Below are 26,715 nucleotides of genomic sequence, written 5' to 3'. Positions count from 1 at the left end.
TGAGCAAAGACCACGACGTCGGATTTGCATCGGAGTTTGTTGGTTGATGAGGAATCTCCTCCGAAGGGTGCCTCGAATGGCAAAATGCGGACGCAATGAGGTGGCCAGAGAAGGAATATACAGGCCTTGCGGTCCTGCATGATTGTGTCTTTTATGTGATTGTGGTGTGTTTTGAAACCCGGCGATTGCAAGTCGGTGGGATGTCGCTTTGAGGCAATTTACGGCTGTGTCGGCGTCTTGTGCATGTGCTTCATGATTTAGTGAAAGCTCACCAGTCGGACGGTAAGCCGGTTGTCATGGCCGTATCGGCGTCTTGCGCATATCCTTCGTGCGAACGTTAAGCCGGTTGTCCTGATATTCAGTGTTAGCGTCTTCATCATGTACCTGTGCGTGTCAGTAAGCGTTGTCTGCCACTTGCCGTGCACCATCACTCAAAGCCAAAACGAAGGTGTGAGGGAGAAGGTGAGCTTGAGAGCGGTGCAGAGATTCATATGCATTTGTGAGCGTTGAGTCACACCACGTAAATGTGTGTCACTTGTTTATCTCGGAAGGTGCGAAGTCTGAGATGCGGAAGGAGCGACGTTGCGAAGCAGCGTTCACATTCCATGTCCAAATGCGGCGAAGCGCGCTATAACTTCGCTTTCGACTCGTTCTTCTTTTCCTGCTCCGCATACGTCGTCTTCAACATGCGTCTCAAAATCTTGCCAGATGCGCTCTTTGGAATCGCATCCACAAACTTCACGCCTCCTCTTAGTCTCTTATGCTGAGCCACCCTCTGCGCTAACCACTCCGAGATCTCCTTTTCGAGCGAAGGTGACGGCGTGACGCCCTGGGCCGGAACAACGAAGGCAAGCGGCACTTCAGTTGCCAAGTCCGCTTTGAACACGCCAATGACCGCTACATCGTCCACTTTGGGATGGGAAACCAGAAGTCCTTCCAGCTCCGCCGGCGGGACCTGTAGCTATGTTAGATTCTGAAAGAGGCTGAGGTGATTTGGACGTACTTGGAAGCCCTTATACTTAATCAGCTCCTTCACCCGATCTGTGATGTAAAAGTTTCCTTCCTTATCTTGGTAGCCAACGTCGCCCGTTTTAAAGTAGCCCTCTGAGTCAAAAGCATGCTTCGTGCCTTCGGGGTTGTTCAGATAGCCCTTGAATACGTTTGGCCCTTTAATCCACAGCTCGCCTACTTCGCCAACAGGCACTTCTTTTTCTTCGGGTGACATGTATTTCGCGGTTTGGTTCGGCAGCATGGTGCCTACAGATCCACACGTTCGTCGCCAATCATCCCATGGCTGCGTGTGCGTCGTCGGTGATGTCTCAGAAAGCCCGTATCCCTGCTTGATAGGTACCTTGATGCGCTTGTACATATCATCAACAAGCTCGCGAGTCAGTGGTGCGGCGCCAGAGTTCATCATGCGCAAGCTGCTCAGATCATACTTCTCCACACAGGGGTGCTTGGCTAGTAAAAGTACGACTGGTGGCACGACGTACGCGAATGTTATCTTGTGGTCTTGCACGGTCTGGCACCAGTTCTCGATGTCGAATTTCGGCATGATGACCGTCTTGATACCGCGGTAGAATGATTGGTGTAGGATAACCGTCAAGCCGTAGATGTGGAAGAAGGGCAGGAAGGCCAGCTTGATATCGCCCTCTGGAAGGCCAGGTCGAGGTCTCCATGACATGGGTCCTTCACTGGCCGTGATCATGAGAGTGTTAGCTATGATGTTGCGATGACTGAGCATCACACCCTTGGGTAACCCAGTAGTTCCAGAAGAATACACAAGAAAGGCGAGATCCTTATCCGGATCCACCTTGGCACGGCGATAGCGAGAGGTTCCTGCAACATTCCGGATGGAGGTGAAATGCCTGTACCGTCCTTCCGGATCCTTATTACCCATCAAGATGATCCGGTCGTCTGGTATGCCAACTTTCTTGCATGCCTCCAGCGCAATGGGCATCTGGGCCAACTGTGTGACAAGAGCTTTAGCTCCACTATCCTTAAGCTGGTGAGCGATCTCGTTAACGGTGTAGGCTGGGTTGGCGGGTGAGACGACGCCGCCAGCAAAGTGGCAGCCCCATGTTACCGCAGGGAAGTCGATACTGTTGGGCGAGAAGATGCCGAGCACATCGCCTTTTTGCCAGTCCCACGAGGCTCTTAGTCCTTTGCCAAAATCTGATGCCGTTTGCTTTAGCTCGGTATAGGTGTAAGTACGCTTCCCTTCGACGAAAAGGACTAATACAGAATGTCAGTTCGGCGTCCAATATACGGGCTGAGTGGGAAAGCAACTTGCCTTTGTCGTCAGGGTATTCCCGCGACTTGTTTTCAAGCAGGAAGTCCCACAGGCCAACGTTAGGGATGTCGACGGTAGGATACTTGGATTCGGCGGGCATATTGGGCAGGGAACGTGGATAACCAGGATACTTGATACTGCGAAGGAAGACGTTCGAGCGACCAGAGCCGCAACCATATCACTCATCGCGGCCATAATGCTACCCGCCTTACCTAGGCAATGCAATGCTGTGCAGATGCCTCGGCATGCAGGCTCGCCGCGGTCAAAACCCCCCAGCAAGCATCGAGATATCTCCACAAGCTGCCGCGTGGGGTGTGTCATTCACCGGCCGCTTGGCTCGATCGAGTATAGTTTCTTCCGAACACCGGCAACTCGGCAGCAAATGCGGCCATACTGCACGTGAGCTGCTGTGCCTTCCTCTTCCGCATGGACTCTGAGAATATGGCCACGCAGAGAGTCTTCAACATTGGAGCGCCGCTGCTCACTAGGCAACCCTGGAGCTCGCAGGCGCCATTCAGATGCTACCAGCGAAGATGGGCGCAAGTGCACGACGTGCGGTTCGTTACCTCCCACCAGCGGCCCAATGTCATACAGGAGAAATACCGGGAGAAGCTAGAACAGAAGGCGCGTGAGCAAGGCTTGAGCAACGTTGATGAGCTCAAGGAAGTATACTCCGACAAGATCAAAGAACTGCGGACCAAGGCAACAGTGCCCGGAGCGAATGCACCTTTGAGCGCACAATCTCCGCCCCTGCCGGAGAGTGTAGACAGCAGCGTGCCGTACCAACCGCCTCCACCTCCTCGGCCACAGGATCAGACACAAACAAAGGAGTACACGAAAGCCAGCAAAGACAATGTAAAGTCGTTGAGCAGCTTCATTGACGTGGAGAAGACCGCCGAGCTGCCCCCTAAGGAGATCGAGTCAATTTGGCGCCTACGACATGTCCGGGATGCCCAGAGTCTTTGCGCTGTGATGCCGACCGACACCTACAAACGTATAGCAACCACGGCACGTAGGCACCCGCAGTTCATACTTCCCATACCGCGGGAAAAGGAAGGCGCAGAGATTCACTTCCTGCAGTGGACGTTCCCGTCACCCACTACCGCCACTGTACTCTTCACGCATCTTGCAGAGTTTAAGCTGCGAGGCGAGTATGCGCAGCCGCATACTACCGTTACGCATCATCTGGACTTGGCGGATCAGAAAGGGCTTGTCTTGCTCGAAGGCCGGGTGCAGGAGAACAGGGGCCTGACGGTGGACGAGGGCAAGTGGCTGCTGATGTGCTTGCAGAAGTTCTATGGTTTCGAAGCACACAGTGACACGGCCAAGCAAAACGCCGAAAAGAGGAAGAAGTTAATGGAGCAGTTTAGTGGTGGCGATACCGGGTTCAGGGTCGAAGAGTTGCTGGAAGAGGCGGAGAAGGTACCGTAATCGTTGACGACCGGCAGCTGTCTTACAGACGCGCAATGGTCGTCATGGCTGTACAATGCGATTGACCTATTGCTGTACTGTAGCGCGCCGATAGACGTAGATTGCTGATACGCTATGTACAGATACTGTAGATTATCTGCCTGCGCACAAGCCGAATTATTGTCGTGACAGCGAAGCTCACTAGCCCTGTCACGTCCTTCGACCAAATGCCTATCGCTCAAGCAACGCCACCCACGCTAGCAACTTCAACCAAGCTAACATGTAGCCAAATTGAACACACGGCGCAAAAGAAATCCCGCTGGATTAAAACCATCATCCTGACCCCATGACATCCTCCCAATCGACATCCCGCAGCTTGCTCAGCGACGGTGCCCTCGACCGCCTCGGCGGAGGTGGCGGCCAACTCATATCCGTCCGACTCGCCCCCCTCTGTAGCAAGATCTCCGTACGCCTCTTCCGATCCATCAACGGGTCAGTGGAGGGAGGCACGCCAACCGCAACAGGAGCTCGAACACCCGCCCTGGCCTTGAATCTCACCAGCCCAGCGATCAAGTTGTCCTCGCTAACGCTTCCCTTAAGCACCTTCGCCGTCCAGTCAATTCCCGCTCCGAGGTCTTCTCCCGCGCAATGTGGCCCGTCAGGGAGTGGCGTGGCATATTGTGGCAGGTTCCACAGCTCGATCACATCGTCCACACTTTCCGCTTGGACTTCTTGCATGAAGGCTGCGACTTCTTGCTCCCGGCCGATGGAGAGGGGGTTTGCGAAGACGGGCTGGTTGAAGGTGCCGCGGCGGCCGGAGACGAAGAAGGCGGCGTCTGTGAGGTCGTGGACCATGCTCTCTGAAAACATGTCCTCTCCATCGCCTTCGAAACCGGCTTCCTGCTCGTCTCTCTTAGCCCGTTCGCCAGCCGCTCGGTATTCACGGACGATCACAGTCATCCTCGCTAATTGCTCCCGCGCAGCTTCCTTGGTCGTGTACTGCGGTAATGCATCCTTGTCGTGCACGTTGTCGTCTTCCCAAGCGATGCGGCTAAGGCGACGCAAATGCATGATGGCGAGGTCTTTATGGCATTGCTCCATGGGCGCGCTGCTGATTTCGAGTTCGGTCAGGTATGCAGCTGGAGGGCGTGTCGGTGGCTCTGGGTAGGTTATGATGGATACGGTGGAAGAAGAGCTCGCCGTGGAGTCGCCACTCACAGTCCGAGAGCGTGAGAATGGGCGGTGGCGAGGAACTTCCATGTTGGCGAGTTGGGCGCTTGGACAGGCCATAACCGAACGAAGCATCGGTTTTATAACGAGGTTCTTGGCGCAGAAACACCATGGCTGGTGCAAGACAAAGGCCTGGTGAGTTGGCGGTCATGCTGGCTGTAGCCACTGATGCATGCCGTGGTGACTGACCAGGTCACGGGAAGGTCGAGTTTGATTGTCACCAGATTGTCACCAGATTTGCACCGAACCGTGTCACCCATCGTCATGATTTGTATCTAGGACGGGCAGTGTTGAACACGGACGACGGGCTTCATCGCTGACGCAGTAACCTGGTGTGTTATGTTTGCTTTACTCACGCCTTTTCCGCTGGGAGCTGTTCTCGTCGTAAGTCCCAACAAGATCTTTCTAGTAATCAGGTCAGCAATCGGACACCGAGATGACAGCTGGACAGAAGACCCATCAACTGTCTCTGCTAACGGACCGTCAGTAACCGCTGTATCGCCGACCGGCCCCCAACGTCCAGCCAGGAGCAAGCCTCCAACGACACCAACGATACAAACTTCCTTCGTGGCGTAATATCCCAGGCTGCCATCGTTGCGGCTCTGTCCGGCGAACCGGAGGATCTCCGTCTCATACTGTACTCCTACCGCGCTGCAGTCGAGACTTTGAGCAACGACGACATGGCCCCCGATTATGGAAGGCGGGCCGACGCAAGACAAACGCTGATCCGAGTTAAGCAGAGAGTAAGGGAGAAGCAGAAAGGAGTAGCAGCAAAGGAAGATGCAAACGCAGCGAAGGCGGAGGGAAACCGGGAGGATAAGAAGACTCTAGATGCTGAAGGAGTTACAGGAGGAGAGGAAGAGCTGGTAGAGGATGAGGCGGAGGAGGAGAAGACGGAAAGAGGAAGGCCGAGGTCGAGACAGGGTAATTGGAGACAACAGTCGGCGGCACTGCACGCGAAAAAGAAAACTTGCGGGACGACAATGACAGAACATTGTAGATCGGCATGCCAGGGATGAGCGTAAACTCAGAAAACAGGGTGAAGTGTTTCTAGCGTCCCATGGATTGTCCAACACCTGGCTTCATGGTCGTCACAGCCTTGGTTGAGATCCTGCAAGCAGAGGCGACACCGCACGGAAGCTTGTCCATCATTTCCGTTGTCTGATCTAGAGATCTTGTGGACTTCGCTGTGTCCAAGTGATGACCCTGATTGCCGGCCATCTCGCGCAGAACGATCGTATCTCCGGAGCACACGGTATCCGGATCCGCAAACAAGAGATGATGCCTATCATTCTTACCAGCCCACTCCCGTCCCGGAGTATCCTCTGCCACTTTACTCCCGCCCACCATGCCAAGTCCGGATCAATTCACAGATGAACCCTACATCAACCCCGATACAATCTTCCTAAGCCACATCATCTCCAAAGCCGCCATCCTCGCCGCGCCACCCAAGCCACCTTACGAGCAAGAGCTGATGCTCAAATACTACCGCGATGGCCTAGCTCTCCTGAGCGGCACCCGTCTCCCTCCCGACAATCATAAGAAAGACGACGCACGGCACATGCTCCTGATTGTTACGAATGCGGCGAAAGCACATATCCGCGCGTTTGAACAGCGGTTTCGGGCGGCACGGGGGCCAACGGACTTCGGCGGATTTATGGGGCGCGGTGATGCAGGCCCGGAAACGGTGGCCAAGATGTGGGAGAGAACGGCGTTGGATATTGAGGAGTGGTTGCAGCAGACACCGGAGGCAGGAGAGAGGGATGCTTGGTGGCCAATCTTCTTCTGCTCAGCAACAGACATCGGCCGGGCCTGCCGCAGTAGGAGAAGCAGCTGGCGCTGCCGGCACCATTGCACCGTCGAGCCTGAGAGATGGTGACGAGGAGAACGGGACAGATCCGGACGGGGGCCTCCTGGCCAAGCTCGCCTACGCCTCATAAGCGTGCCGAGTACCTGAACCGGAGGGCCAAGAACACTGCTTCCAAGTCCACGAGCGAACGACCGCGGCCACGAGGAGGACTATGGCAAGCGCAGCCGACGGCTGCCAACGTAGATATGTCGCCGTACGAGCAGGAGGCGGATCGCAAGCTTCCCGAGCCGCCTCAGCACCAGAGTAATCCGGACGGAGACTTAGTTGCTGTCGAAGAAGACGACAAACTCCTCATCTCCAGTCGGGCGAATACGACTCAAGTGGCGGCCATCGACGATGAGGGAGCCAGAAATCCAACCTGGTCGTGATATACTGCGGACGGCTGGTTGGGAGAGCAGAGGGCCCGCTTCGTCGGCCAGATGAAGTCAATGGACCAGTAGCTAGACGGGAATCAGACCAGCAGCTGGGATAGGCTTGCGACAGAGGAAAGCATGTTGGGAAGGTTAATGGAAGCTGTCTGTGAGCAAGACGTGTTCTACTTCTCATTCTCACTCTCATCTAGACAAACGCAGACGGCTGCGATTAAGCTGAGGTCCACATTTGGCGCGACTGTGACAAAATACTGCGTTCAGACTTATTAGCTTTGCCACATACAGACAGCTTAATTGCTCTTCGTTCATCGGCGTCCTCACTCACCGACTGTTTATCCCCAAAGATCTCCCTCACGTTGAAGAAGCTCCGACCAATATGGGCCACCGGCCTACCACCAAACGTAAGCTCGGCGCTGCGATCAAACCAGTCACCCTTCACATCTATTTCCGCCTGCTGTCCATCCGCCGCGTTCTTGAACACCACGCTACTCGCACTACCTATCAACTTGAAGTGGCCCTTCACCTCGAAATCGTGCCCATGTGGACTCTCGGCGTGGAAAGACTTGTGAATGGAGAGCATCTTGTTCTTGAGCGTGAAGATTTCATTGCCGGCCATGTCCGTGAACTTCTTCTTGTCGCGGGCCGAGATCATCTTGCCATGGCATTTGCAGACTTCGAGGCCATCGACAGTTTTGACGGTGAAGTCGTCACCGGAGAGGGAGAAGACCTTCTCTTTCATGTGCAGTGTGACTTGATGGGGGGAGTAGAGGTGGGCATTGGCAGGCTGCGGACCCAGTGGTGGGTTGAAGGCGGTTAGATGGGGTGCCATGGCGGAGCGATGTGGAAGTGGAAGGGAGAGATGTTAGACAAGGTACATGAAGATGTTATTACTGTTGCAAAGCACCTACGGGCTAAACCAAGCAGTGTTGTACCTTACCGCGCGCTCCGTGGAGGGAGCCCAGACTGGACCGTTTGACGGTGATTGTTGGTGGGCTGTGCATTCACTTTCGAGCTGATAGTGGGGCAATAGCGGCGTGGCATGACGTGCTGGTCACTTGGCTCGATCAAGACGACGACGACGAGACATGGAGGCTTCCTCTCTGTTTAGGCACCTCCAAGTCGTGCTCAGACCAAGCAGTTGGAATATAGAAAGGAATCGATCCGATGTTGTTCATATCTGAACTCACCGCAGGCGCAGACGACTGACCCACTTTGCGGGTAGAACCATCGGGGGACAGCCGCTGGTGTGGTTCACAGTCTGCCAATGAGCGTCTGCATGGAAGCCTCGGGTGACCACATGCCAAGATTTCGACTTCTCTCATGAATTTCCAGCTAATGACCGTTCTTCATCGGTACCCAAGAGTCACTGTCACTCAATATGGCGGACACGATGGACACCACAACCCAACTACAACCCTTCACATTCGACCTGGGACACCTCCTCTGCACCGACACCAACCCTGTGCCCACCACAACGGATACCGACCGCGAAGCCATCCTCGCCGCCCGCGCTCAAGCCTGCGCTCAAGGCCTCATCAACCAGCTACTAACCGCCTGTCCGATTCACCGCTCGCAGGAGTCAGGTGATCTGCAGATCAAGCTACCGAATCCGACCACGCAATTACCGCGGGAGAAGCCAGTGCCGAAGGAGAAGGAGAAGACGAAGTGGGAGCGCTTTGCGGAGAAGAAAGGTATTAAGGCGAAGAAGAAGGATGGCAAGTTGGCGTACGATGAGGCGAGGGGCGAGTGGGTGCCGAAGTATGGGTACAAGGGGAAGGATGCGGGTAAGGGAGATGACTGGCTGGTAGAGGTTGACGAGAAGGCGGAGAGGGAGGCGAGGGAGGGTGGTGGGAAGGTCAAGAAGGTCAAGAAGAACAGATGAGCACTTCCCACGGAACGAGCACGCTGTCTACGGCCAGACATCCTTATGCCAATGTCTCTCATTCTTCGCATTCGCCAGCTTCCTCACAGGCGGCCCATCCCGCAAAACACCAGACATACTCACCGGATCCCCACCACCCAGCTTATTCACGCAGTCCCGCACGCCGTAACCTGCTCCTCCAAATCGCAGAAACGGTAGTTGACTGTCGCTTTGCGCGCCCGGATTTGTTCGGCTGTTACGACTGGCATTGTCACCTAGTGGTGGTACTGGCCTGATCTTGGGGTGTCGCACGAGGTCCGTGAATTGTGCGTTGGGAAGGGGTGGTTGTGCGGACTTAGCTGAGATTGAGGAGGTTGAGACTGTTTGGCTGGAGGAGCCTGTTGAAGTGGGGTAGTGCAGATTTGGAGGGTCCTGGGTAGGCGGGAGGATAGACGTCTCCAGGCACGGCACTGAACGACTGATTGCCCGGTTACGAGTGCTCTCCGACATCGTCAGGCGGTGACGGATTTGTCCCACTCGTACAGCACTGGACAAATTGTACCAAAAGGGCACAACACGTGCAGTTTGCCGGGTTGCAAAGATGATGCGGATCGGCTGATTCCTGGTGGCGAAAAGATCTCGTCCCATTCAGCAATTATGGACATCATCCTGGACTGAAATTGAATGCCTCCAAACCCTCAATCCTTTGGGAAGGCCGATTAACCCCGTACCATGTCTGAGATCATGGACGCGTGTTCGGTGCTTAGACTTCCGCAGCTCTCGCAAGGGGTTGGAGCCAGACTCGTCGGCATCGACCAACGCATTCCAGCATGCATACCTTTCTACGCGAGATAGGTAAATTCGAGAACAGCATACGTCCGGCATAAGTCCTTCCAAGTTCAGCACTCCCCGGATGACTTTTCTACCTAGCGCCTCCGAAGCCGCAATCCTTCGACCGCTCGCTACCACCAATGCCTTGGCCGTCCTGTTCCAATCTCAAGCCTCGCTAAGTGAGCTTCTTCCAGAACAATCACCCGTTGCTCTAGTCGCTCGAAACTCGCGCGATGGATGGGGTCCATCTGCAGCACGTCCCGATGAGCGGGGTGCTGCCAGTTGCGCCTGGGGTCATCATCGTCGATGTGGTGAACAACGGCGTCCTCGTGGTAGCTACTGTCGGACCTTACAGTAGTTCCTAAGAACCCAGCGCGCTCACTGATGGATCTGATAGTGCTCGTGCGAGCGATTGGCATGGTGCGGTCACCGCCCTCATTCGAGTTCGCGTCGGAAGTGCGTGGAGCTTGCTCGCTATACGCGCTTCGACTACTGACGTTGTGCGAGCTGCTGTTCGCCTCTGGATTGGCATTCTCGGGTGTGCTGTCTGGTTCGCCCATACCGCTCCCAAAGGTCGTGCTCGGCATGCTGTTACTCGTGGGCGGGTTTCGTGCTGCGAGCTCTGAGTCCCCCGCGCGTACACGGAGCTGATCGAAAGTGTAAGGAGTCACGGACTGAGCTAGCTGTGGCTGGCTGCCGCTGGCGGCACCGGCGGTCGGTGACGTGGCACCGGCGGTCGGTGACGTGACACCGGCCGCATGGTACGCATTCGCTGCCTGAATGGGTGCGCCAGTGCTTTCAAGTTCAGGGAGACTTGTTGCACGCTGCGTGAACCCGTGCTGTTCGAGTGGCTGGTCCTGTGCGGTTGTGGGAAGGGTGAACATTTGCTTGTTGGACACCAGGTGCGAAACTGTTGCTGAGCTCGTTCGTCGAGCATGTTGGAATGGGGCGCATTATGTACATGACTATGTTTGTCCGGGCTGCAGGAAGTGTTTGCTGATTGCCGCAGACAGTCAAAGAACCGGATATCGCCACAATTTACCTAAAGAATTTAGTGATAGCGAAGCGTACAAGGGATCAGTCGCAGAACAGCACCTCCAATCCATCACAAATGCGAAAGACAGCCGGAACGTAACACCCATCTTGGGTATCATCCAGAGCTGCACTTGTTAGCTATATATTTTCCGCCAGAACTGCTTGATGCGCCCGCCAGCATGGCTACCACCGTCCCGCTTGTCGCTTCGCAGCGCCGACAGCATCGAGCTGCGGTGCTGGGAGCCACTGCTCTCCAGATCCCGCCATTAAGCTCGAGTAGCCTCACCGTACTTTCTAGATCTGCATATTTCTGATTCATCTTCGCTTCGTAGCGGTCGACGACGGCATGATTGACGAAAAGCTCATGCTGGCGTTGCTCGCTTCGCGTGAAGCTGCTGTCTCCCTCGAGTCCGGCCGGTGGTGCGTGGGCGGTGGCTTGCTTCAGAGAGTTCCGACGATGCCCGACTGCGGGTAGTCGGCGGGCTGGACGTTCTGCGTCTCCTCTCAACGTGTACTGACTAGGATGCCGTTGCTGCTGCGTCCCCGTGCGGTCCAAAACATCACGGCTCGCCTGGCGTTCCTCTTCCCGCAGTCTGGACAGCTGGCGCGCTTTGGGCGGACCGGGCATAAGAGGCCCACCAGCGTGTACTTCCACAGGACCCGAGCGTATAGCCGGAGGCCCAGAGACACCCGGTGGCAGCTTGCGCAAAGACGAGCCAGACGGGCTCGTGCTTGAGACGTCGCTGTTGCTCCTACCGGTCATGGCTTGTGTGGTTGGGTTCAAGCGCTCGCTTTGAGGCTCCCTGGCTCGTCACCAAATGGCATGGAGTTAAGGCCAGCAGTCACGATGCTGTGAGCAAACCGCAGATTGCTTGCTGCGATGATCGATCGGCCATGAGGGCTCGTGAAGTTAAGGGATGTCCTTCATAACGCTTTTGAGACCAATGAAGAGCCTGCGATCTGCACCTGCTTATGGTTCTACGACACAGCAGATCGTCTACTGGGGTAAGAAAGGCCGACGTCTACCGCAGACTGTCAGCTCCAACTAAGTTCGGTGGCAGGACTACTTGCTACCATCTCAGTCGATTTAGCCAAACAGCGTATTCAAGACTCTCCGAACCCGCCCTTGACCTCCTCCACGCCGGTCACGTAGTCCCCGTACACCACCCTGACGGTACCGCCCAGCGTTTGCAATCCACAGAAACCGCCTAGGAGGTCCGATGCCTATTGCCCTTTCCAGCCTTTCCACACGGTCGAACAAGTGAACGATCAACTGAAAACTGTCTTGTTGCACGCTTTCCAGGGACTGTCGGTCCGTTGACAGGAGAGATTGGTCGTCCCTGTTCACCTCCTCCGAACCATGAGCCGACTCACAGAGCGGAGTGGGCGAAGTAGTCTGCGGAGCGCTGCGCGTGTGATGCTGTACGCCAGTATCCTCAGTCTGCACCGTCTGATTGCGGTAAAGAAGGCTGCAGCTCTCATAGTCTACAGAGTAGCCTTCAGTGTCGGTCAGGTTGTCGTGGAATCGCCCGAAATGCTTAGACTCGTCTTTGTTCCGTCCACGAGGTGTTTTATAAGCGTCGGGCGCGTCGTCCCTTTGCACGGCATGGTTATGGTCAACAGCACTACAGTCGCGTGCCGCCAGACCATCGGAACATGCGTCGGTACTACTGCTGCGGGCGGACGACGACAAGGAGTGGTGATAGCGCGGGGCTAAGAAGTCCGGAGTATACACCCTGTCACAGTGGACTTGTGCGTGCATTGAGTCAGTGTCGGAGGTGGTGGCGCTCTCAGAATCGCTCGATTGGCCGAGATTGTACATATGGTCAAGCAGTACATGTCTGCACTCCTTAGTTCGTGCGCTACCGTATCATTAAAGCCCGGTGGGGGTGTGATATGGGATTGCGTCTATTTGCGGTTCAGCTACCGTGTGCTTGCTCGCCGTTGATTGTCTACCCTGCCAGCAACCCAAAGATCGGTTTTGTCCACAGCAATCTCGCCGGCTCTAGTGTTGGCTCGGCCCTTCGCCCGAAGACTCATCCATCCGTACGCGTTCCCCAACTTTCGTTTGCGCAGTGGTAGGAGCTTGAACTTCGAGCGGCTGACCGAGCCTTTGCGCTTCCTCTTCCTGTTGTCGACTGAATATCGTCTCACCCGTCGTAGCCTCCAACTTGTGTAAGGCGCGCCTGAGCAGATCGCCATAATGCCTAACGACTGCCTGCAAGGACTTAAGTGATGCGCTGACGCCGTTGGGACGAGCAGTGAGTAGGTCAACGTCCTGACGAAGCGAGGTCGTTGCATCGGTGTTGGGGGCGATATGGTCACTCAAGCTGCTGATCTGGTGTGACAGCTCTCCCGAGAGCGCTGTCGGTGAAACTTCAGCGCCAGCATGGAGCGGGTTGTCAAGGTTAACGGAATGTGTAGATCTGATGGTGTAACCCGGCAGGGCTCGCTTGCGGACGCTAAGATCTTCTACTGCGCGCTCCAGTGATTCGATGGCTCTCTCCAAACCCTCTTGGTCTCCTGCAGGAAGCTCCATGGTCAACTTGTACGAATTTCTCCAGTGGTTATGCGGGCTTCTTGGGCGTGCCGTGGAGTGCAACGGGAATATAGGGGCATGTGAGCGCCAGCTGAGATGCTTGCTTGTGTGGCAAAGCGATTGCAACGGAGCAAAGCCGATCGTGGTACGTTTGCGAGCCACTTTCGTGCTATCACTATGATTGTTGTATCATATCCGAACGCAGTCTCTGTCGCAGATTGATGCAGTTACAGTAAACTAGCGAAACCCAAGGGACCTTAGTAGGTTTGTGAATAGTGAGCACGCTACGAAGCGCATATATTACGGCTGATGACGAGCTTCTTGTCGTGAGCGTGAACATACATGATCAGTCGCCGTCCAGATAGTACTTGCCACCTCCGCCTGTAGGGTCACCGCCAGGCGTGCACAGTCCGATGCGCCAGAAGTAGTCTCGATGTGCGAAGAGCAGCTGCCAGAGCTTGTACCGCGTCGGTATTCCCCAGGGTTCCTGCTTGATGTCGTACAATTCGTGCTCGACTGATGCCAGCAAGTCTCGCTTCTCGTCAGCTGGAGAGTCATGGCCAGGAAGCGTAGAGTCTTGGTCAGCAATACATGATGGATCTTCGTCTCCAACGCATAACTGAACGTCCTGCAAGTCTGGAGATAGCGAGGATTTGCTGATGAAGATTTCTCCAGCGTGCATGCTGTAGCCCCACTCTGTTAGCGGAAGGAGCGGTACGGGGTCGTTCACATGTGTTACGCGACGGTACGTCAAGCCTTCCTCGTCTAATGTCGCGTTCGTACGTGAGAGCCCGAAGCGATCGTCTAGATACCCAGCAAGGGCAGCGTTGCCAAGACGAGGCTCACCGAAAGTCGTAACTATAGGCCTATATCCGTACGCCACAAGGTCAAGTCCGGCGAGAGCAGCTACTGCACCCCCAAGGCTATGGCCGACGAGGTGCAGCTTGTAGAGTGGGTGAAGGAAGAGTGCTCGCTTCAGCTCCGCTAGAATGAGCGATCGCGTCGTCTGCCATGAGCTCTGAAAGCCCATGTGTACTGTGCAGTTGTTGCAGCGTGGGGCGTGTGTTACACGCTTTCGTAGTCCGCTCATGCCGGCCAAGCTGTGGTCGGACGGTGGCGGGACTTCGTCGTCTCCCTCGCTGTCATCGTCACCGGGCCCGGGATACGGCACATATTCTTGAGGGACCGTACTGAGATCGACGACGGCGTTCGCGATACTATACGTTCCACGGAAGGCTACGATGACCCTTTGCTTGCCGTGGTCGAGAGCAATATAGCCGCAGCTGTCCTTCAGCAAAGGTCCAGTGTTCCAAGTAGTGACCAGAGCGAACTCAGGGAAGTCGCTACATCGTGACAGACACTTGAACGGCTTTACGATGCCGAAGCTAGTCAAGCCTACACAATACGATATGTCGACGATACGAGCCAGCTCCTCCAGCTCGTAGAAGAGTCCGACGGACACATTGCGGCTTTCGGTAGGCTTCGGCTCAAGCGGAATCTGATTCACCGCAGCCGCGATGCCAAGGCAGTGAAGGAGAATCACGAGACAGCGTTGGAGGCGCATCGTGGTTCCACAGTGTGCATATTTGAGGCTCTGTCGATCACAACCTGTACGCAGGTGTTGTCAAAATGCCGACAGGAGAGGCGTTGGGTGGACAGCCTCCTGCGGTCCGCCCCTCAATCAGTCATCAGGTCTTAAGGTTGCTAAGTTGATGGTCAGGCTGATGGTCCCGAAGTTGGTGGTGCATCCGCGGCATGCCGGCAACCGCTAGAAGGTGTCGTCTCGGCAAAATACCCACTTGGCCGACGGTGAGGTCATCTTGCCGCGTGCTTGGCGCCACGGCCCCAGCTTTTCCACGCAAGCAGCGCATTGGATCACGATGTCACTGCCACGCTACTAGCTACGTTCGTATGCACTTGCAGGACATGTAGATTACGACTCTGAGCATCGTGCAACTCCCCTATCACCTAAACTACACCTTCACCTTCCCTGCGGCTAGAGTTGGCTTGCGATTCAACTTCCATCTATTCACGGATCACGTACTTTGTTGCGAGTCTAGGAGGTTGATACTCTTGTGGTGACGACGCCTATTCTTCCGGCCGGTCCGCGTATCTTACATCCTTCTCGTGCGAAGTTGGTTGCATTCAAGCTGTGCGATCCGCTCTGACAAGGTCTGGAGGCACAAGGAGTTTGACTGGTTCCTCCCATTACAACTTTGCGCACGGCAGTACCGAAGATGGAGGAGGATCCCAAGCAGCACGATTTCGACCAGCGTCATGACGGCCCTTTCGATCACACCCGGCCTTCGCTGCACGTCCGACGCCGGTCGTCGAAAGAACCGTCCAGTCAAGGGCCTAGGAGTGCAGTGAGCCCAGAAGATTCGCGATCGCCCAGCAGTCCAGTTACGGGACGTAAAAGCATACAACTGGGAAAGGAGGATTTACGGTCACCGGGTAGGGCCAGCACACAGATGTCCGGGAACAGAAAGTCCAGTAGGGACTTCGATGTGCGGCGTGATGGGCCGTACGGCAGGCCTTCGCTTACGATGTCACGACGCAAGTCATCGAACACGTCAACGGGTCCCCTGAGCCCGCAGGGTCGGGCACCGACGCTACCCATGAGCGATGAGGAGAAGGAGCAGCACCATCAAGAGGCACTGGCAGGGGTCGTTAGTGGCGGGGCGGAACCAGAGGCTCCAAGCCTGGAGACTCTGCAACGAGATCCTGCCTTCGAGCCGGAACCGCCACCATTGAACTACAGTCTCTGGCCACGCAAATGGAGCATCATCATATTCTGGTCATTGATCCTTATCGACTGTATCGCTATGCCTATTGGGCTGTACTTTGGGTTATGGTATGGCACGGACTTGTCACCGAACACGGTCTTCTCCATTGTCACGGCGGCGCTAGGCGGTGTTAGTATAATAGAATACTTTCTCCGCCTCAAGCGCCTACTGCGGAAGAACAGCACTGCCCGGCCGATTGGCGCGCGGAGATGGTACCTCGACTTCTTTCACTGGAACTTCACGCTCGGTTGGTTTGTTATCATGATCGAGCTGATTGTGTATGCCAATCCTTCCATCGCTTCTCATGCCTTCGGCTGACGTGTACGCAGTGGCACCATCCCCGAGGACCCACCTATCCGCCTGCTCGCCATGCCCGTCGTTTCCATGCTCTACGTCTTCGGCACGGAACTCATCATCGCCGACGTCCTCCGTCTCTTTCACATCCCAGCACCCTTCCGCATCTCATCCATGCCAAAGGGTAGCCAACTCCGCCCCTGCGTCTACTCCATCATCGAAGATGTCGTTGCCGTCGACGGCTCTGGCGGCGTGGCATTCCGAGAAGCGCTCAACAAGCGCTACGAAGACTCGCATGTCTTCCGCGCTATGCTACGCCGTCTCGGCGCGTTCTGGGCATTCGGTATGGAAGCCATTGCGATTGTTTTGACGATCTTGATCTTCACGGTGCAGCATGAAGCGGCGTATGTGATAGGATGGAGCGTTCCGTTCATTTGGGCTGGGATCTGGATTGTGATTACTTACTACTACGTCAAGAAGAAGCTACGGGAGGAGAAGGTAGCATGGACGGAAGAGATCGCGGCAAAAGCTTCGGTCTAGGAGACGGCAAGCCTGGCTTCTGTTTCCATTTTTTGAGCGGGCACGCATAGCTGGAGCGTTTGGCTGCGTTCGGAACGCTCACTGCATGGCGAACACGGCTGAGATCACGACGGCTAGATGTAGACTATATGAGAGCAACGAGATCCAGGATGCCACGAACACCAGCATCTCGGTCGAGTCTCGAGTTTGGTCCTCAACAGCACATTCTGGTCTTACCACGTTTGCGCTAACTCGAATCCTACAGCAGCTGACACATTCGGGGCACGTTGTGAGCAAAGGAAGTGACGCCTCGGCCAACCCCACCTCTTCAGAAACCCACATACAACGTTCGCAGAGCGTGAAAGTTTAGATACAACACAGTTGCAAACATGCCCGAAAACATCTGGCTTCAATACCGCGACCGCATCGCCGGCGTCTGGAAATGCGTCTCATTCGAACTTTACGATGATTCGGGCAAATTACTGGCGAAACCTCATGGTGATGAGCCTTTAGGCCGTGTTTCGATTTCACCCGGCGGTTACATGTCTGCGCATGTCTCGAATCCCGGCCGGCGTCCCTTGCCGTCTGGTAAGGCTTGGCCTGAGGGAGGAGATGCGGAGGTGGCGCAGATAGCGAGGGCTTCAGGTGGGTATTGCGGGCCTCTGGAGCTCTTTAACGATGCGCAAACTGGGCTGTGGCTGCAAACGATGGTGGAGATATCGCTGGATCCGAGCCGTATCGGAAAATATGAGAAGCGGAGGGTGGAGTTTGTGGAGGAGGGTGGCAGGGAGTTGATGGTGCTGAGACCGTTTGGGCATTTGCCTGTGATGGTGAGGACGTCCGCTGTAAAAGTGTTGTTATCTGTATGCTGACATAGATGTCTCTAGCAGGGACTGAAGGCGAACGGTGTGCTGAAGTGGGAGAAGTTGGAGTGATTGGTACCCAGAGCGATGCGTACCTAGACTCCATCACGACTGCCAGTCATGAAGCTGGTCCTCCTGCACAGTACTCTGTAGGTGTTCTTACGGCCCTCTCGGGTGCTCTCGCCATTCGTCGCTCGCGAATGTTGACCATGGTATAAGTCCGGTTTCTGGATGTCCTTGAACAGGCCATAGCTTGTGTAACATTTCGCGGGTATCCAGCCTTGGTGGTCTTTAACTTCTTGTCAGCCAGCCACGCTTCAACTGGTACTCCCACGGCCCTTATATATAGAATGTGTGGTGCGTAGCTTAAAGAAAGTGTATCTTGTCCTCAAGCTGAGCGTTCTTCCGCATGCACGGATTGGGAAGTGAGAGACTGTACTTTCGGTCATGCTCAAGGACGTCGTCTTCCTCCACCCATCAATGCATGGATGTGTTGACTGCCTTCCAAAGCCATAAGCACACCTCAACATCACCAGTGGAGACGACGAATTGTTTGAACCATGCCTCTTCGGGAGTGTGGAGCCATTTGTTCCCACCTCTAGTCGAGCTCATCAACCTCATCGAAGTGATGCTTTGGCAGGCAAATTACGCTATCTACCCATCGAACAGTGTCGAAGACTCTCATGATAGCACTGCATGACAAGTAACACGGTCTGCCTGGAACATATCCGATGTCTTCATCAAGCCGCCTCCCCATCACGATCGTGACCGGCTTCGCAGGCTCAGGCAAAACTACTCTAATCCTCAATCTGCTGCCTCAACTTCGAGCGGAGAATCCAGGCTACAAACTCGCATTGATCAAGAACGAGATTGGAGATGTCGCCGTCGATACTCAACTCGCTGCCTCTGCCGAAATGGCCGGCGCTCGCGAGCTCCTTGGCGACTGCATCTGCTGCACTAATGTCTGTTGATATTCATGATTTACAGAAAGTACAGCCAAGCTAACTCCACACTAGGTCGGCCAAATAGAGGATGCATTGGCCACGCTCGACAAAGAATGCCAACCTGATCGAATCATCATCGAAACGTCCGGATCTGCTGAGCCGCTGAAGGTGGTGCTGGAGGTCAACCGCGTCAGCAAGGCAACTGGGCGATATGAACTTGACGGCATCGTCTCCGTGATCGATGCAGAGAATTGGAGTGGCTACGCCAGTACATCGTTTACTGCCAAGCTACAGGCCAAGCAGACAGACTGTATCATCATCAACAAGTGGGAAAGTCTTAGCGAGCGGGCTTTCGATCTGTTTCTTGACAAGCTTGGCGACTTAGATGTTGACACGCCCCAGATCAAAAGCCATAAAGGCTTCGTAAGTAAGGAATTGCTGTTTGGCTTTGATCCAGAGATGGCCAGATCCTGGATGGCTGAGCATGACCACCACCACGAGCACAAACATGATCACCATATGGGAGAGATGGAATGTATATCTGTGACGCTCTCTTCTACCAGAGCTGACGCCAGCGTGGACATTTCGAAGCTGGAGCAGCTACTGAAGACCGCGCCGAAGGATGAGGTATACCGAATCAAGGCTGTGCTGTTTGCTTCCGCATCGCCGAGGACTTCTGAGGGAACGCAGGTCAATGGCGAGACTGCAGGCAGATTTCGCTATATCCTCAACTGGTCGTTCGGACGGTGGACTTGGTCGCATGACGCAGGTAATGATAGTAAGGCGCCGACTCTCCGTATGTCAATCTTCACGGCGCCGCACGAGAGCAATAAGTGGCTCAAGCGCATCGAAAGCGGACAGTACGTTGCGCTGGCCAATGGTGAGGACGGAAACTTGGATGTGAAGAGGGTCCAGTGAGCAGACCGTCAGTAATTGTGTGTTATGCCGTACGCACTGCTGAGCACCATATTACCGTCTTCGCAGCAAGTTGCGAACAAGGTTCCCAATCAGTGACTTGATCCGAAACGACAATAGCTTCCGAAGAAGCAGCCCACGACAGGTTGCTGTACTCAGCGACCATAATCGCCGGAGGATGACCCTTCGGTATGCCCCATTGCTTCACCATTTAGCAACTTCACTGCTAACATGTGTTTGCAGGCTCTCGACGTCAAATAACCATTACATACTTGCTGCGCACCGCCGAGCTCTGTCGGCAGCTTCGCCGGTAACTCTCAAGCCAGGAGCAACGATATCGGCATTGGCTTCAGTCTGCGCGCTCGTACTAGCAGTCGCCACGGCTCGATTTGGTGCAGGTTGGACCGGAATACGCTTGTTCTCGATTCACTCCTTCATCGCATCCTTGGGGCTGAGGTAGCTGAAGAACCAGGTCGGCTGATTGTGGCGTATGCGGCATCCTGCGAAGGCAACAATCAGCGTGTCCTTATGATGATTGACCGGCGAGCGCAGTCTCACCCTCATCCCACTTCAGGCCATGCTTGGTATGATTCCAAAACTCAGCGTTGCCCTCCTCGTCCTGACCGGGCCGGGAAAGCGTCACGCAATCGAGACACAAGCCGTCAAAGTACTTCTTGCAGTAGACACGAGCATCATTGACGGTGGCGGCGATGTTAAAGCTGCAGTATTACCGTCGACCAACATAGCACAACTGACCAGCACGGCGACTCAACTCACCTTGCTTCCACAGCTTTGCGGCTGAAGCGCCCTGGAACCCTCGAGCTTGCGCAGAATGGAATCGACACTGTTATTTACCATCCCGGTATCATGTGGCCAGCACCTGTCATTGTTAGAGCACGCTGGTATCATAGAGTGCGAAGGCTTCGCAGCGGCAATTGGCGCGCATCAGGAAGTCGTAGATGGGTTGGTTGATGGCGTGAAGCAGTATTAATCGCAGCCGGGCTTTGGCGCCATCGAGTTGTCTGCTTCAAGTCAGTGACCACGACAAGTTTGTCCTTGCGCACAAAGAAGCCAGACTTATGCTTACGGATAACGTTGTCGCTCAGATGCAACTGGTGAGGCACACTGTCAGGCTTAATCTCTGCCACACGGCCGGTAGCGCGGTGGACTACATACTTCGTTGCTCCCGCGGAACCTGAGGAGTCTTCGAACTTGTACGTCGGGAACAACAGAGCAGCGTAATCCTTGCATTCGAAACTGCAAGAACCATTCTCGCCTTGTGTATTGACGCTCGGTGTGGTGACACTGTACCTGTACCACCCTGCAAACAATTTCTTGACGACAGTGGCATTCGGGCCGACGCCGTATTTATCGGCTGTCACAATCATTGACCAGATCTCATTGATGCTGAGCTCACTACGGGTAGCGGCAACCGTGGGAGTAAATTGGTCGCCGTCCTCGGGCTCGTGCCAAATCTCGAACAATGTTATGAATTCGCGAATTGGCTGACTCTTGTTGACCTTGATGGTGGACTTCTGCTCACGCTTGCATTGGTGTTGAGGGGTTTCGCGAAAAAGGTGGAGTGCTTGCACAAGATATCGCGCATGACCTTGAATGCATGGAGTTTGTGGACACCGAACTACCTATGTTTGAAGCAGAACCGTCAGCAGCTATGACTTTTGCACGCTCGGTGACGCGAAGTGTGGTCCGTATCGTGAGCAAGCGTGTAGTATTCCGTCTCCAGCTGCCAGTAGGTGTTGCCGCCGTTGTTGGAGGTGGCCATCCTGGAGGGTCGAAGGCGTTTTTGCGGCTGGCAGCGAGAGTGTGGTTTGGAGGTTACCCTCAGGTCGTCGGTCGGCAGATGCCAGCCCTTCAGGAAGGAGACGGAGCGCGGGTGAGAGTGAAAGTGAGAACAGACGCTCTCGATGCGCCTAGCCTGAACCAGATCAGATCACAAGGTCGGCATGCATTGAAGCTTCACGAAGCTGTCAGTACCTGGTTGGATGTGCACGTAATTGTACGCTCGGTACGACGCGATCGAGGACTGTCGAATACTACCATGGTGAGAATAAGAAGTCTTGTCGTTAGTGAGTAGCCGCCTGTTGGTGAGATGCTATGACGAGGTATGTAAGATCTGTCGAACATTGTAGTAGAAGAACGCCATACATGTACATTCACTTCGCCGACTGCTGCAGAGAGCCTTCGCTGGCGGTATAGCTATGCTCCTTCCCACGCCAGACGCCATGCAACCTTCTTCGCACTTTCCAAAAAGAGCGTCATGGAGCGTAAACCTGCTTGTCGTCCGAGTACGGCTCTTCTCTTATGCCGTCTTTATCGATGATTTTCACGTTCACGCCCTTGAAGTCAATCGGTAACCGTCTCTTTAACTCGTCTGTGCACATCCTGAGAATCTTCATTCCTTGCTCAAAAGAGATGTCCGGATGGTGATGCTTGTCCAGTATACTTAGACAATAATATTGGGCATAGCCGTGAGCTGCGTACGGTACTGGAGCCGACGAAGCAAGATAGTCGATCCAATACAGCTCTGGCTTTTGCTTGATCGAATCGTAACCACCTAACAGTAGATTCACGGTATACGGTGACCGCGAGCGTAGTGACTTGGCAAGTTCTGCGCGCACAAAGGACGATACTTCGAAGGGTGAGAGGTCGGAGGAGTTGCGCATGCTATAAAGCTGGATGTTGGCTTGTATGTATTCGGCGAATTGGACTGTCATCGGTCACAATGAGCACGTGAGCATCCACAGATGGGTGGTGAAGACGTACCCGTGTCTCCTGGCTCGCCACTGAAGGCCATGAGGGTGTTCTTGTTCAGTGTCCGGGTCTTGTCGTCGTTCGCTTTCAGGATGGATGCGCCTCGCATGGCCGCTTTCGAGGCGGCTACGATGCAGAAGTCCTTGCCTGTAATGCCGAGTAAGACCTCCCTGACACATTATCAGCCATGGCACGAATATCGGCCTTTGCAGCAACGCTTACATGGTGTCTATGGTTCGCTTGTATGGACAATGAACGCTTCACGGGGAACTGTATGCGTAGAAGCTCACGGTGAAGGCAGCTTGAAGTGACGCGGTTGGCGGAGGAGCGGTTACGGAAGGTCTGCCGAGCCCACATGCAGGCGGTGGCAGAAAAGTCGCCGCCAGCACAAGGCTTCTTGACTTCTTCACTGTCAAACAAGCCTGCACAAAATGTTCAATACCCGCTCAGCATAGCCTTAAGTAGCACCGCTGCTTCTTACGTTCATGCTATGGCACTCAAGGCGGAGTTCAAGACTACATTCCAGCCTGCACACGTCATTCAACCCATCTACACCGGCGGCGCTGTCTCATTGAGTGGAGATGGCAAGCTGTTGGCAAGCACTTTGGGCGAGGATGCGCTGGTCACTGACCTCGAAAGCGGCGCGCATCTCGCCCGTGTAGAGGGAGTAAGTCGGCGCCGTGGAGAGATCGTTGGCTTTGACTGACTGTTGACGAAGTTGCTAGGATGGCGAGCCGGTTACTACGTTGGTCTTGACACTTGATGCGAGGTACTTGATTGTGTGCTCGAGATCATTGTCGATGCGCGTGTATGCGCTGCAACCTTCTCAGGCTCACGATGACCAACTGGATGCGAGATTGATGCGCACGCTCAAGCCCCACACAACTCCTGTGGTCACAGCAGCAGTGGACGCTTCCAGCTCGTTACTTGCCACAGGCGCCGCGGACGGAGCCATCAAAGTCTGGGACCTTCAAGGCGGGTATACTACGCATACTTTCCATGGCCACAGCGGCGTCATCTCGGCGTTGCACTTCTTCGAGGTTTCCCCCGCTGAAGCCCAACGGGCTGTAGACACCCGAAAGCGGAAGAGGAACCAGGGAGATGCTGATGTGTCATCGCTAGACCGGGACAATGCAACGGCAGGCTTCAGACTGGCTTCTGGTGGCGAAGACGGCAAGATCCGCATCTGGGATCTGCACAAGCGTAAGAGTGTTGCAACGCTTGACGCGCATGTGTCTGTTGTACGGAGCTTAAGGTACTCGCCAGAATCGACTCTACTATTGTCTGTAAACCGAGACAAGACCGCCATACTTTGGGATGCAAAGACTTGGCAGCAGCGATCGACCGTTGCAATCCTGGAAGGCGTCGAGGCTGCAGGCTTCATTCAGGAAGGCCGCCTATTCTACACAGGCGGAGAGACTTCGAATATACGACTCTGGAAAACGGACGATGGCAGCGAGGTGACCGAGGAGCAAAAACATGGCACGGAAACGGAGGCTGTTCTAGACGTGCTCCACCATCCCGGACTTCCATTCTTGCTGTCAGTTCATGCGGATCAAACTTTGCTTCTGCACTCATTAGACCCGCTAGCCTCCTTACTCGACAAAACAACTGCGCAACAGATACCATCTCTGCCCATACTCCGTCGCATCTCTGGGACTCACGACGAAGTCATCGACCTTGCGTATATTGGCACACACCGAAGCCATCTCGCACTAGCCACGAATCTCGAAGATGTCCGAATCATCGCTCTCGAGAGTTCTACCGCGGACGGCCAGCAAGCCTACTTCGGCGCTGATGTAGCGCTCCTCAAGGGTCATTCAGATATCATTATTACACTATCAGTTGACTGGTCTGGTCACTGGCTGGCGACGGGAGCCAAAGACAACAGTGCGAAGCTCTGGCGACTTGATCCGAAGAACGCCGACTACGACTGCTATGCGACCTTCACTGGACATGCCGAGAGTATAGGAGCAGTAGCTTTACCATGTGCTTCTCCACCTGTCCAGTCAAAAGAGTACACCAGCCCACTCGAGTATCCGCCGAAGTATTTGATTACTGGTAGCCAAGACAAGACCGTGAAGCGATGGGATATCTCGAACCAACCAGGCCGGGCACCACGAGCAGCCTATACTCGCAAAGCGCACGACAAGGATATCAACGCTATTGCTACATCGTACTCACCTTCGACACCATTGTTCGCCTCAGCGAGCCAAGACCGTACAGTCAAGATATGGGACGTTGAGACAGGCGAGTCAATAGGCGTCCTGCGCGGCCATAAGCGGGGCGTTTGGTCTGTCGCTTTCTCACCCCCCGGTAGTCCCGCACTCACTACTGCTGAGAGTGGTGGTGCGAGTAGCGCGAAGGGCATGATCGTCACTGGCAGCGGTGATAAGACCGTGAGGATCTGGAGTTTGAGTGATTACAGCTGCTTAAGGACATTCGAAGGGCACGTCAACAGTGTGCTAAAGACTGTCTGGCTCCCGGCATCGCAAGCAGGCAAAGGTCGAAACAATAGGGGTGTGCAAGTAGCAAGTGCGGCGGGTGATGGGTTAGTCAAAGTGTGGGACGCACAGTCCGGAGAATGTGCAGCTACTCTTGACAATCATACCGACAGAGTGTGGGCGCTCGCGGTCAAGCCACAGCCTGTGTTGTCTGTAGAAGAAGTCAAGACACAGGACATCCAAGACACGCCCATGCAAGATGAGGAGGAAGATTCAGGGTTTGGTTCTTCTGGCCACGCGGGCACCCTCGAGCTTGTCTCAGGATCGGCAGATAGCACGTTGACGTTCTGGCACGACACTACCGCTTCCACCGCTCTGGCTGCGACCCGTCAAGCTACGCAGCGAATAGAACAGGATCAGGAGCTGCAGAATTACATCCGTTCGTCCAACTACCGGGAGGCGATCGTGCTAGCTCTACAGTTGAACCACCCGAAGCGGCTGCTCGATCTGTTTACAGCCGTCGTTAATAGTCCGCATGAGTCTGGCAGCTTCACAGGTAAGAAAGACGTCGACCAGGTCATTGCCAGTCTTAGCGACAGCCAGCTGTGGAGCCTTCTGCGCAGGGTCCGAGACTGGAACGCGAACGGAAGGACGCATAATGTCGCGCAGCACATACTGTACGCCATTCTTCGCCTTGTGCCGAGAGAGCGATTAGTGCATCTTCGTGATCGGAGACGGAAGGCAGTTGCAACGAGTGAGGACGAGCTCGTTGACGGCATGGCAGAGCTTAGCACGACCCGAGAGGGCGCCGCGGCCAAGAAGGAGAGCGTGAAGGACGTGGTCGATGCGCTCAAGTCTTACACTCAGCGGCACTATGAGAGGCTGGAAAGGGTGAGCGAGGAGAGGTTTGTCCTGCTCTGGGCGTTGCAGCAGATGGATGAGGTTGGTGGGGTGGGCGCGGGTGATGCGAGGACGAATGGGCACACGCTCAACGGTGTGACGCCAGAAGATGAAGGCGTGGTAGCCTTTTGAGGAACACGAAGTTAGTAGTACGAACTTTACGTTCACCACTGTACGCTTAATTGACATGCGAAAGCATTGCCGAAGGGTCACTGAACATGAAGTCGTGACAGGTTGATTCCGAAGCTCAAGACCAACAGCCTGCATGGCATATAACCCACCTACATCGACAGCGGGATGTCGACTTTCTTATCGCATTGTCATCTTCGTCCACAATCTCAGCCCGACACTCACCGACACCCGGCGGTGAATGTCGAGCTTGGAGCCGAGACACGGCAGGCTAACGGTGATTGTGCGGTCGCCGAAGAGACCGTACATCTTGTTGCAGTGCTCCGAAGATGTTTCCAGCAGTGGGGGGATACCGTATCTGCGCACTCGGGAGTTTTGTTCGATGTTGCCACAAATTACAGACGACTGACTAAGCTCCTGACATCTCCATGGTAGAGTCTGGGCGCCTATTGTTGTCGGATGAGGATGTCAGAAGAATGGAACTGGCGCTTTCCCCAAGACCGTATGAACACTCCAGGGTGCCACGGCATTAACGACAGCATATTCAAAGACTGTGGTAATGAGTGACCACATTAGAACGGCAAAATAGGACTATCTCGCAAGCTCCCCAAAGGAGTGCGCTGTACTACGGCCCATGCAGACCAACAGCCGTGCCGCGAGGACCTACCACCCGGAAATGGTACGCTGAAGGAATAAGAGCGATGGACAG

The 26,715-nt window shown here is 54.9% G+C and overlaps 17 protein-coding genes across 17 annotated transcripts; 8 read left to right on the top strand and 9 right to left on the bottom strand.

Moving 5' to 3' along the window:
* Positions 1 to 475: 475 nt before the first annotated feature.
* On the bottom strand, positions 476 to 2,565 carry BAUCODRAFT_39435 (uncharacterized protein). The gene is made up of 3 exons (XM_007683202.1): positions 2,294 to 2,565; positions 1,004 to 2,235; positions 476 to 955 (listed from the first exon to the last, which is right to left on the bottom strand). Exons 1-3 carry the CDS (start codon positions 2,391 to 2,393, stop codon positions 629 to 631), a joined length of 1,659 nt encoding a protein of 552 aa, XP_007681392.1. The 5' UTR covers positions 2,394 to 2,565; the 3' UTR covers positions 476 to 628.
* Positions 2,566 to 2,734: 169 nt separating this feature from the next.
* BAUCODRAFT_80461 (uncharacterized protein) lies at positions 2,735 to 3,724 on the top strand (the record flags this gene model as incomplete). The annotated part of the gene is made up of 1 exon (XM_007683337.1): positions 2,735 to 3,724. One exon carries the CDS (start codon positions 2,735 to 2,737, stop codon positions 3,722 to 3,724), a length of 990 nt encoding a protein of 329 aa, XP_007681527.1.
* Positions 3,725 to 3,880: 156 nt separating this feature from the next.
* Positions 3,881 to 5,259, bottom strand: BAUCODRAFT_320095 (uncharacterized protein). The gene has a single exon (XM_007683485.1). The coding sequence runs from the start codon at positions 5,006 to 5,008 to the stop codon at positions 4,037 to 4,039; it is 972 nt and encodes a 323-aa protein (XP_007681675.1). The 5' UTR covers positions 5,009 to 5,259; the 3' UTR covers positions 3,881 to 4,036.
* Positions 5,260 to 5,272: 13 nt separating this feature from the next.
* On the top strand, positions 5,273 to 5,952 carry BAUCODRAFT_28400 (uncharacterized protein; the record flags this gene model as incomplete). Its single annotated transcript, XM_007683150.1, has 2 exons — positions 5,273 to 5,349; positions 5,421 to 5,952. 2 exons carry the CDS (start codon positions 5,273 to 5,275, stop codon positions 5,950 to 5,952), a joined length of 609 nt encoding a protein of 202 aa, XP_007681340.1.
* Positions 5,953 to 6,116: 164 nt separating this feature from the next.
* On the top strand, positions 6,117 to 7,118 carry BAUCODRAFT_320194 (uncharacterized protein). The gene has a single exon (XM_007683484.1). The coding sequence runs from the start codon at positions 6,282 to 6,284 to the stop codon at positions 6,810 to 6,812; it is 531 nt and encodes a 176-aa protein (XP_007681674.1). The 5' UTR covers positions 6,117 to 6,281; the 3' UTR covers positions 6,813 to 7,118.
* On the bottom strand, positions 7,076 to 8,277 carry BAUCODRAFT_320234 (uncharacterized protein). Its single transcript, XM_007683483.1, has 2 exons — positions 7,500 to 8,277; positions 7,076 to 7,425 (listed from the first exon to the last, which is right to left on the bottom strand). The coding sequence occupies exons 1-2, from the start codon at positions 8,001 to 8,003 to the stop codon at positions 7,339 to 7,341; spliced, it is 591 nt and encodes a 196-aa protein (XP_007681673.1). The 5' UTR covers positions 8,004 to 8,277; the 3' UTR covers positions 7,076 to 7,338.
* A 275-nt stretch (positions 8,278 to 8,552) lies between these two features.
* On the top strand, positions 8,553 to 9,056 carry BAUCODRAFT_28398 (uncharacterized protein; the record flags this gene model as incomplete). The annotated part of the gene is made up of 1 exon (XM_007683149.1): positions 8,553 to 9,056. One exon carries the CDS (start codon positions 8,553 to 8,555, stop codon positions 9,054 to 9,056), a length of 504 nt encoding a protein of 167 aa, XP_007681339.1.
* A 14-nt stretch (positions 9,057 to 9,070) lies between these two features.
* On the bottom strand, positions 9,071 to 9,923 carry BAUCODRAFT_320553 (uncharacterized protein). Its single transcript, XM_007683482.1, has one exon. It carries the CDS (start codon positions 9,681 to 9,683, stop codon positions 9,084 to 9,086), a length of 600 nt encoding a protein of 199 aa, XP_007681672.1. The 5' UTR covers positions 9,684 to 9,923; the 3' UTR covers positions 9,071 to 9,083.
* Positions 9,924 to 9,997: 74 nt separating this feature from the next.
* Positions 9,998 to 11,664, bottom strand: BAUCODRAFT_152542 (uncharacterized protein; the record flags this gene model as incomplete). The annotated part of the gene is made up of 2 exons (XM_007683481.1): positions 9,998 to 10,776; positions 11,193 to 11,664. 2 exons carry the CDS (start codon positions 11,662 to 11,664, stop codon positions 9,998 to 10,000), a joined length of 1,251 nt encoding a protein of 416 aa, XP_007681671.1.
* Positions 11,665 to 11,800: 136 nt separating this feature from the next.
* BAUCODRAFT_320271 (uncharacterized protein) lies at positions 11,801 to 13,099 on the bottom strand. The gene is made up of 3 exons (XM_007683480.1): positions 13,008 to 13,099; positions 11,976 to 12,928; positions 11,801 to 11,923 (listed from the first exon to the last, which is right to left on the bottom strand). The coding sequence occupies exon 2, from the start codon at positions 12,721 to 12,723 to the stop codon at positions 11,989 to 11,991; it is 735 nt and encodes a 244-aa protein (XP_007681670.1). The 5' UTR covers positions 12,724 to 12,928; positions 13,008 to 13,099; the 3' UTR covers positions 11,801 to 11,923; positions 11,976 to 11,988.
* A 687-nt stretch (positions 13,100 to 13,786) lies between these two features.
* Positions 13,787 to 15,004, bottom strand: BAUCODRAFT_80221 (uncharacterized protein; the record flags this gene model as incomplete). Its single annotated transcript, XM_007683319.1, has 2 exons — positions 13,787 to 14,512; positions 14,564 to 15,004. 2 exons carry the CDS (start codon positions 15,002 to 15,004, stop codon positions 13,787 to 13,789), a joined length of 1,167 nt encoding a protein of 388 aa, XP_007681509.1.
* Positions 15,005 to 16,169: 1,165 nt separating this feature from the next.
* BAUCODRAFT_54366 (uncharacterized protein) lies at positions 16,170 to 17,051 on the top strand (the record flags this gene model as incomplete). Its single annotated transcript, XM_007683267.1, has 2 exons — positions 16,170 to 16,504; positions 16,556 to 17,051. Coding segments are annotated over 2 exons (831 nt in total), but the record flags the coding sequence as incomplete, so codon positions are not given.
* A 193-nt stretch (positions 17,052 to 17,244) lies between these two features.
* BAUCODRAFT_320396 (uncharacterized protein) lies at positions 17,245 to 18,178 on the top strand. Its single transcript, XM_007683479.1, has 3 exons — positions 17,245 to 17,869; positions 17,930 to 18,051; positions 18,122 to 18,178. Exons 1-2 carry the CDS (start codon positions 17,429 to 17,431, stop codon positions 17,972 to 17,974), a joined length of 486 nt encoding a protein of 161 aa, XP_007681669.1. The 5' UTR covers positions 17,245 to 17,428; the 3' UTR covers positions 17,975 to 18,051; positions 18,122 to 18,178.
* Positions 18,179 to 18,633: 455 nt separating this feature from the next.
* BAUCODRAFT_152537 (uncharacterized protein) lies at positions 18,634 to 19,764 on the top strand (the record flags this gene model as incomplete). Its single annotated transcript, XM_007683478.1, has 2 exons — positions 18,634 to 18,864; positions 18,919 to 19,764. The coding sequence occupies 2 exons, from the start codon at positions 18,634 to 18,636 to the stop codon at positions 19,762 to 19,764; spliced, it is 1,077 nt and encodes a 358-aa protein (XP_007681668.1).
* A 554-nt stretch (positions 19,765 to 20,318) lies between these two features.
* On the bottom strand, positions 20,319 to 21,509 carry BAUCODRAFT_39419 (uncharacterized protein). Its single transcript, XM_007683201.1, has one exon. The coding sequence runs from the start codon at positions 21,147 to 21,149 to the stop codon at positions 20,667 to 20,669; it is 483 nt and encodes a 160-aa protein (XP_007681391.1). The 5' UTR covers positions 21,150 to 21,509; the 3' UTR covers positions 20,319 to 20,666.
* A 314-nt stretch (positions 21,510 to 21,823) lies between these two features.
* On the bottom strand, positions 21,824 to 22,773 carry BAUCODRAFT_117595 (uncharacterized protein). The gene is made up of 3 exons (XM_007683477.1): positions 22,756 to 22,773; positions 22,546 to 22,703; positions 21,824 to 22,489 (listed from the first exon to the last, which is right to left on the bottom strand). Coding segments are annotated over exons 1-3 (612 nt in total). The 5' UTR covers positions 22,758 to 22,773; the 3' UTR covers positions 21,824 to 22,037.
* A 174-nt stretch (positions 22,774 to 22,947) lies between these two features.
* BAUCODRAFT_39412 (uncharacterized protein) lies at positions 22,948 to 26,051 on the top strand. Its single transcript, XM_007683200.1, has 2 exons — positions 22,948 to 23,200; positions 23,259 to 26,051. The coding sequence occupies exons 1-2, from the start codon at positions 23,024 to 23,026 to the stop codon at positions 26,007 to 26,009; spliced, it is 2,928 nt and encodes a 975-aa protein (XP_007681390.1). The 5' UTR covers positions 22,948 to 23,023; the 3' UTR covers positions 26,010 to 26,051.
* Positions 26,052 to 26,715: the final 664 nt, after the last annotated feature.

This window comes from Baudoinia panamericana (assembly GCF_000338955.1).
Source record: "Baudoinia panamericana UAMH 10762 unplaced genomic scaffold BAUCOscaffold_15, whole genome shotgun sequence".
NCBI lineage: Eukaryota > Fungi > Ascomycota > Dothideomycetes > Mycosphaerellales > Teratosphaeriaceae > Baudoinia > Baudoinia panamericana.
Note: the sequence above shows the minus strand (reverse complement) of the source record. Positions and strands in the feature narration are given on the sequence as shown.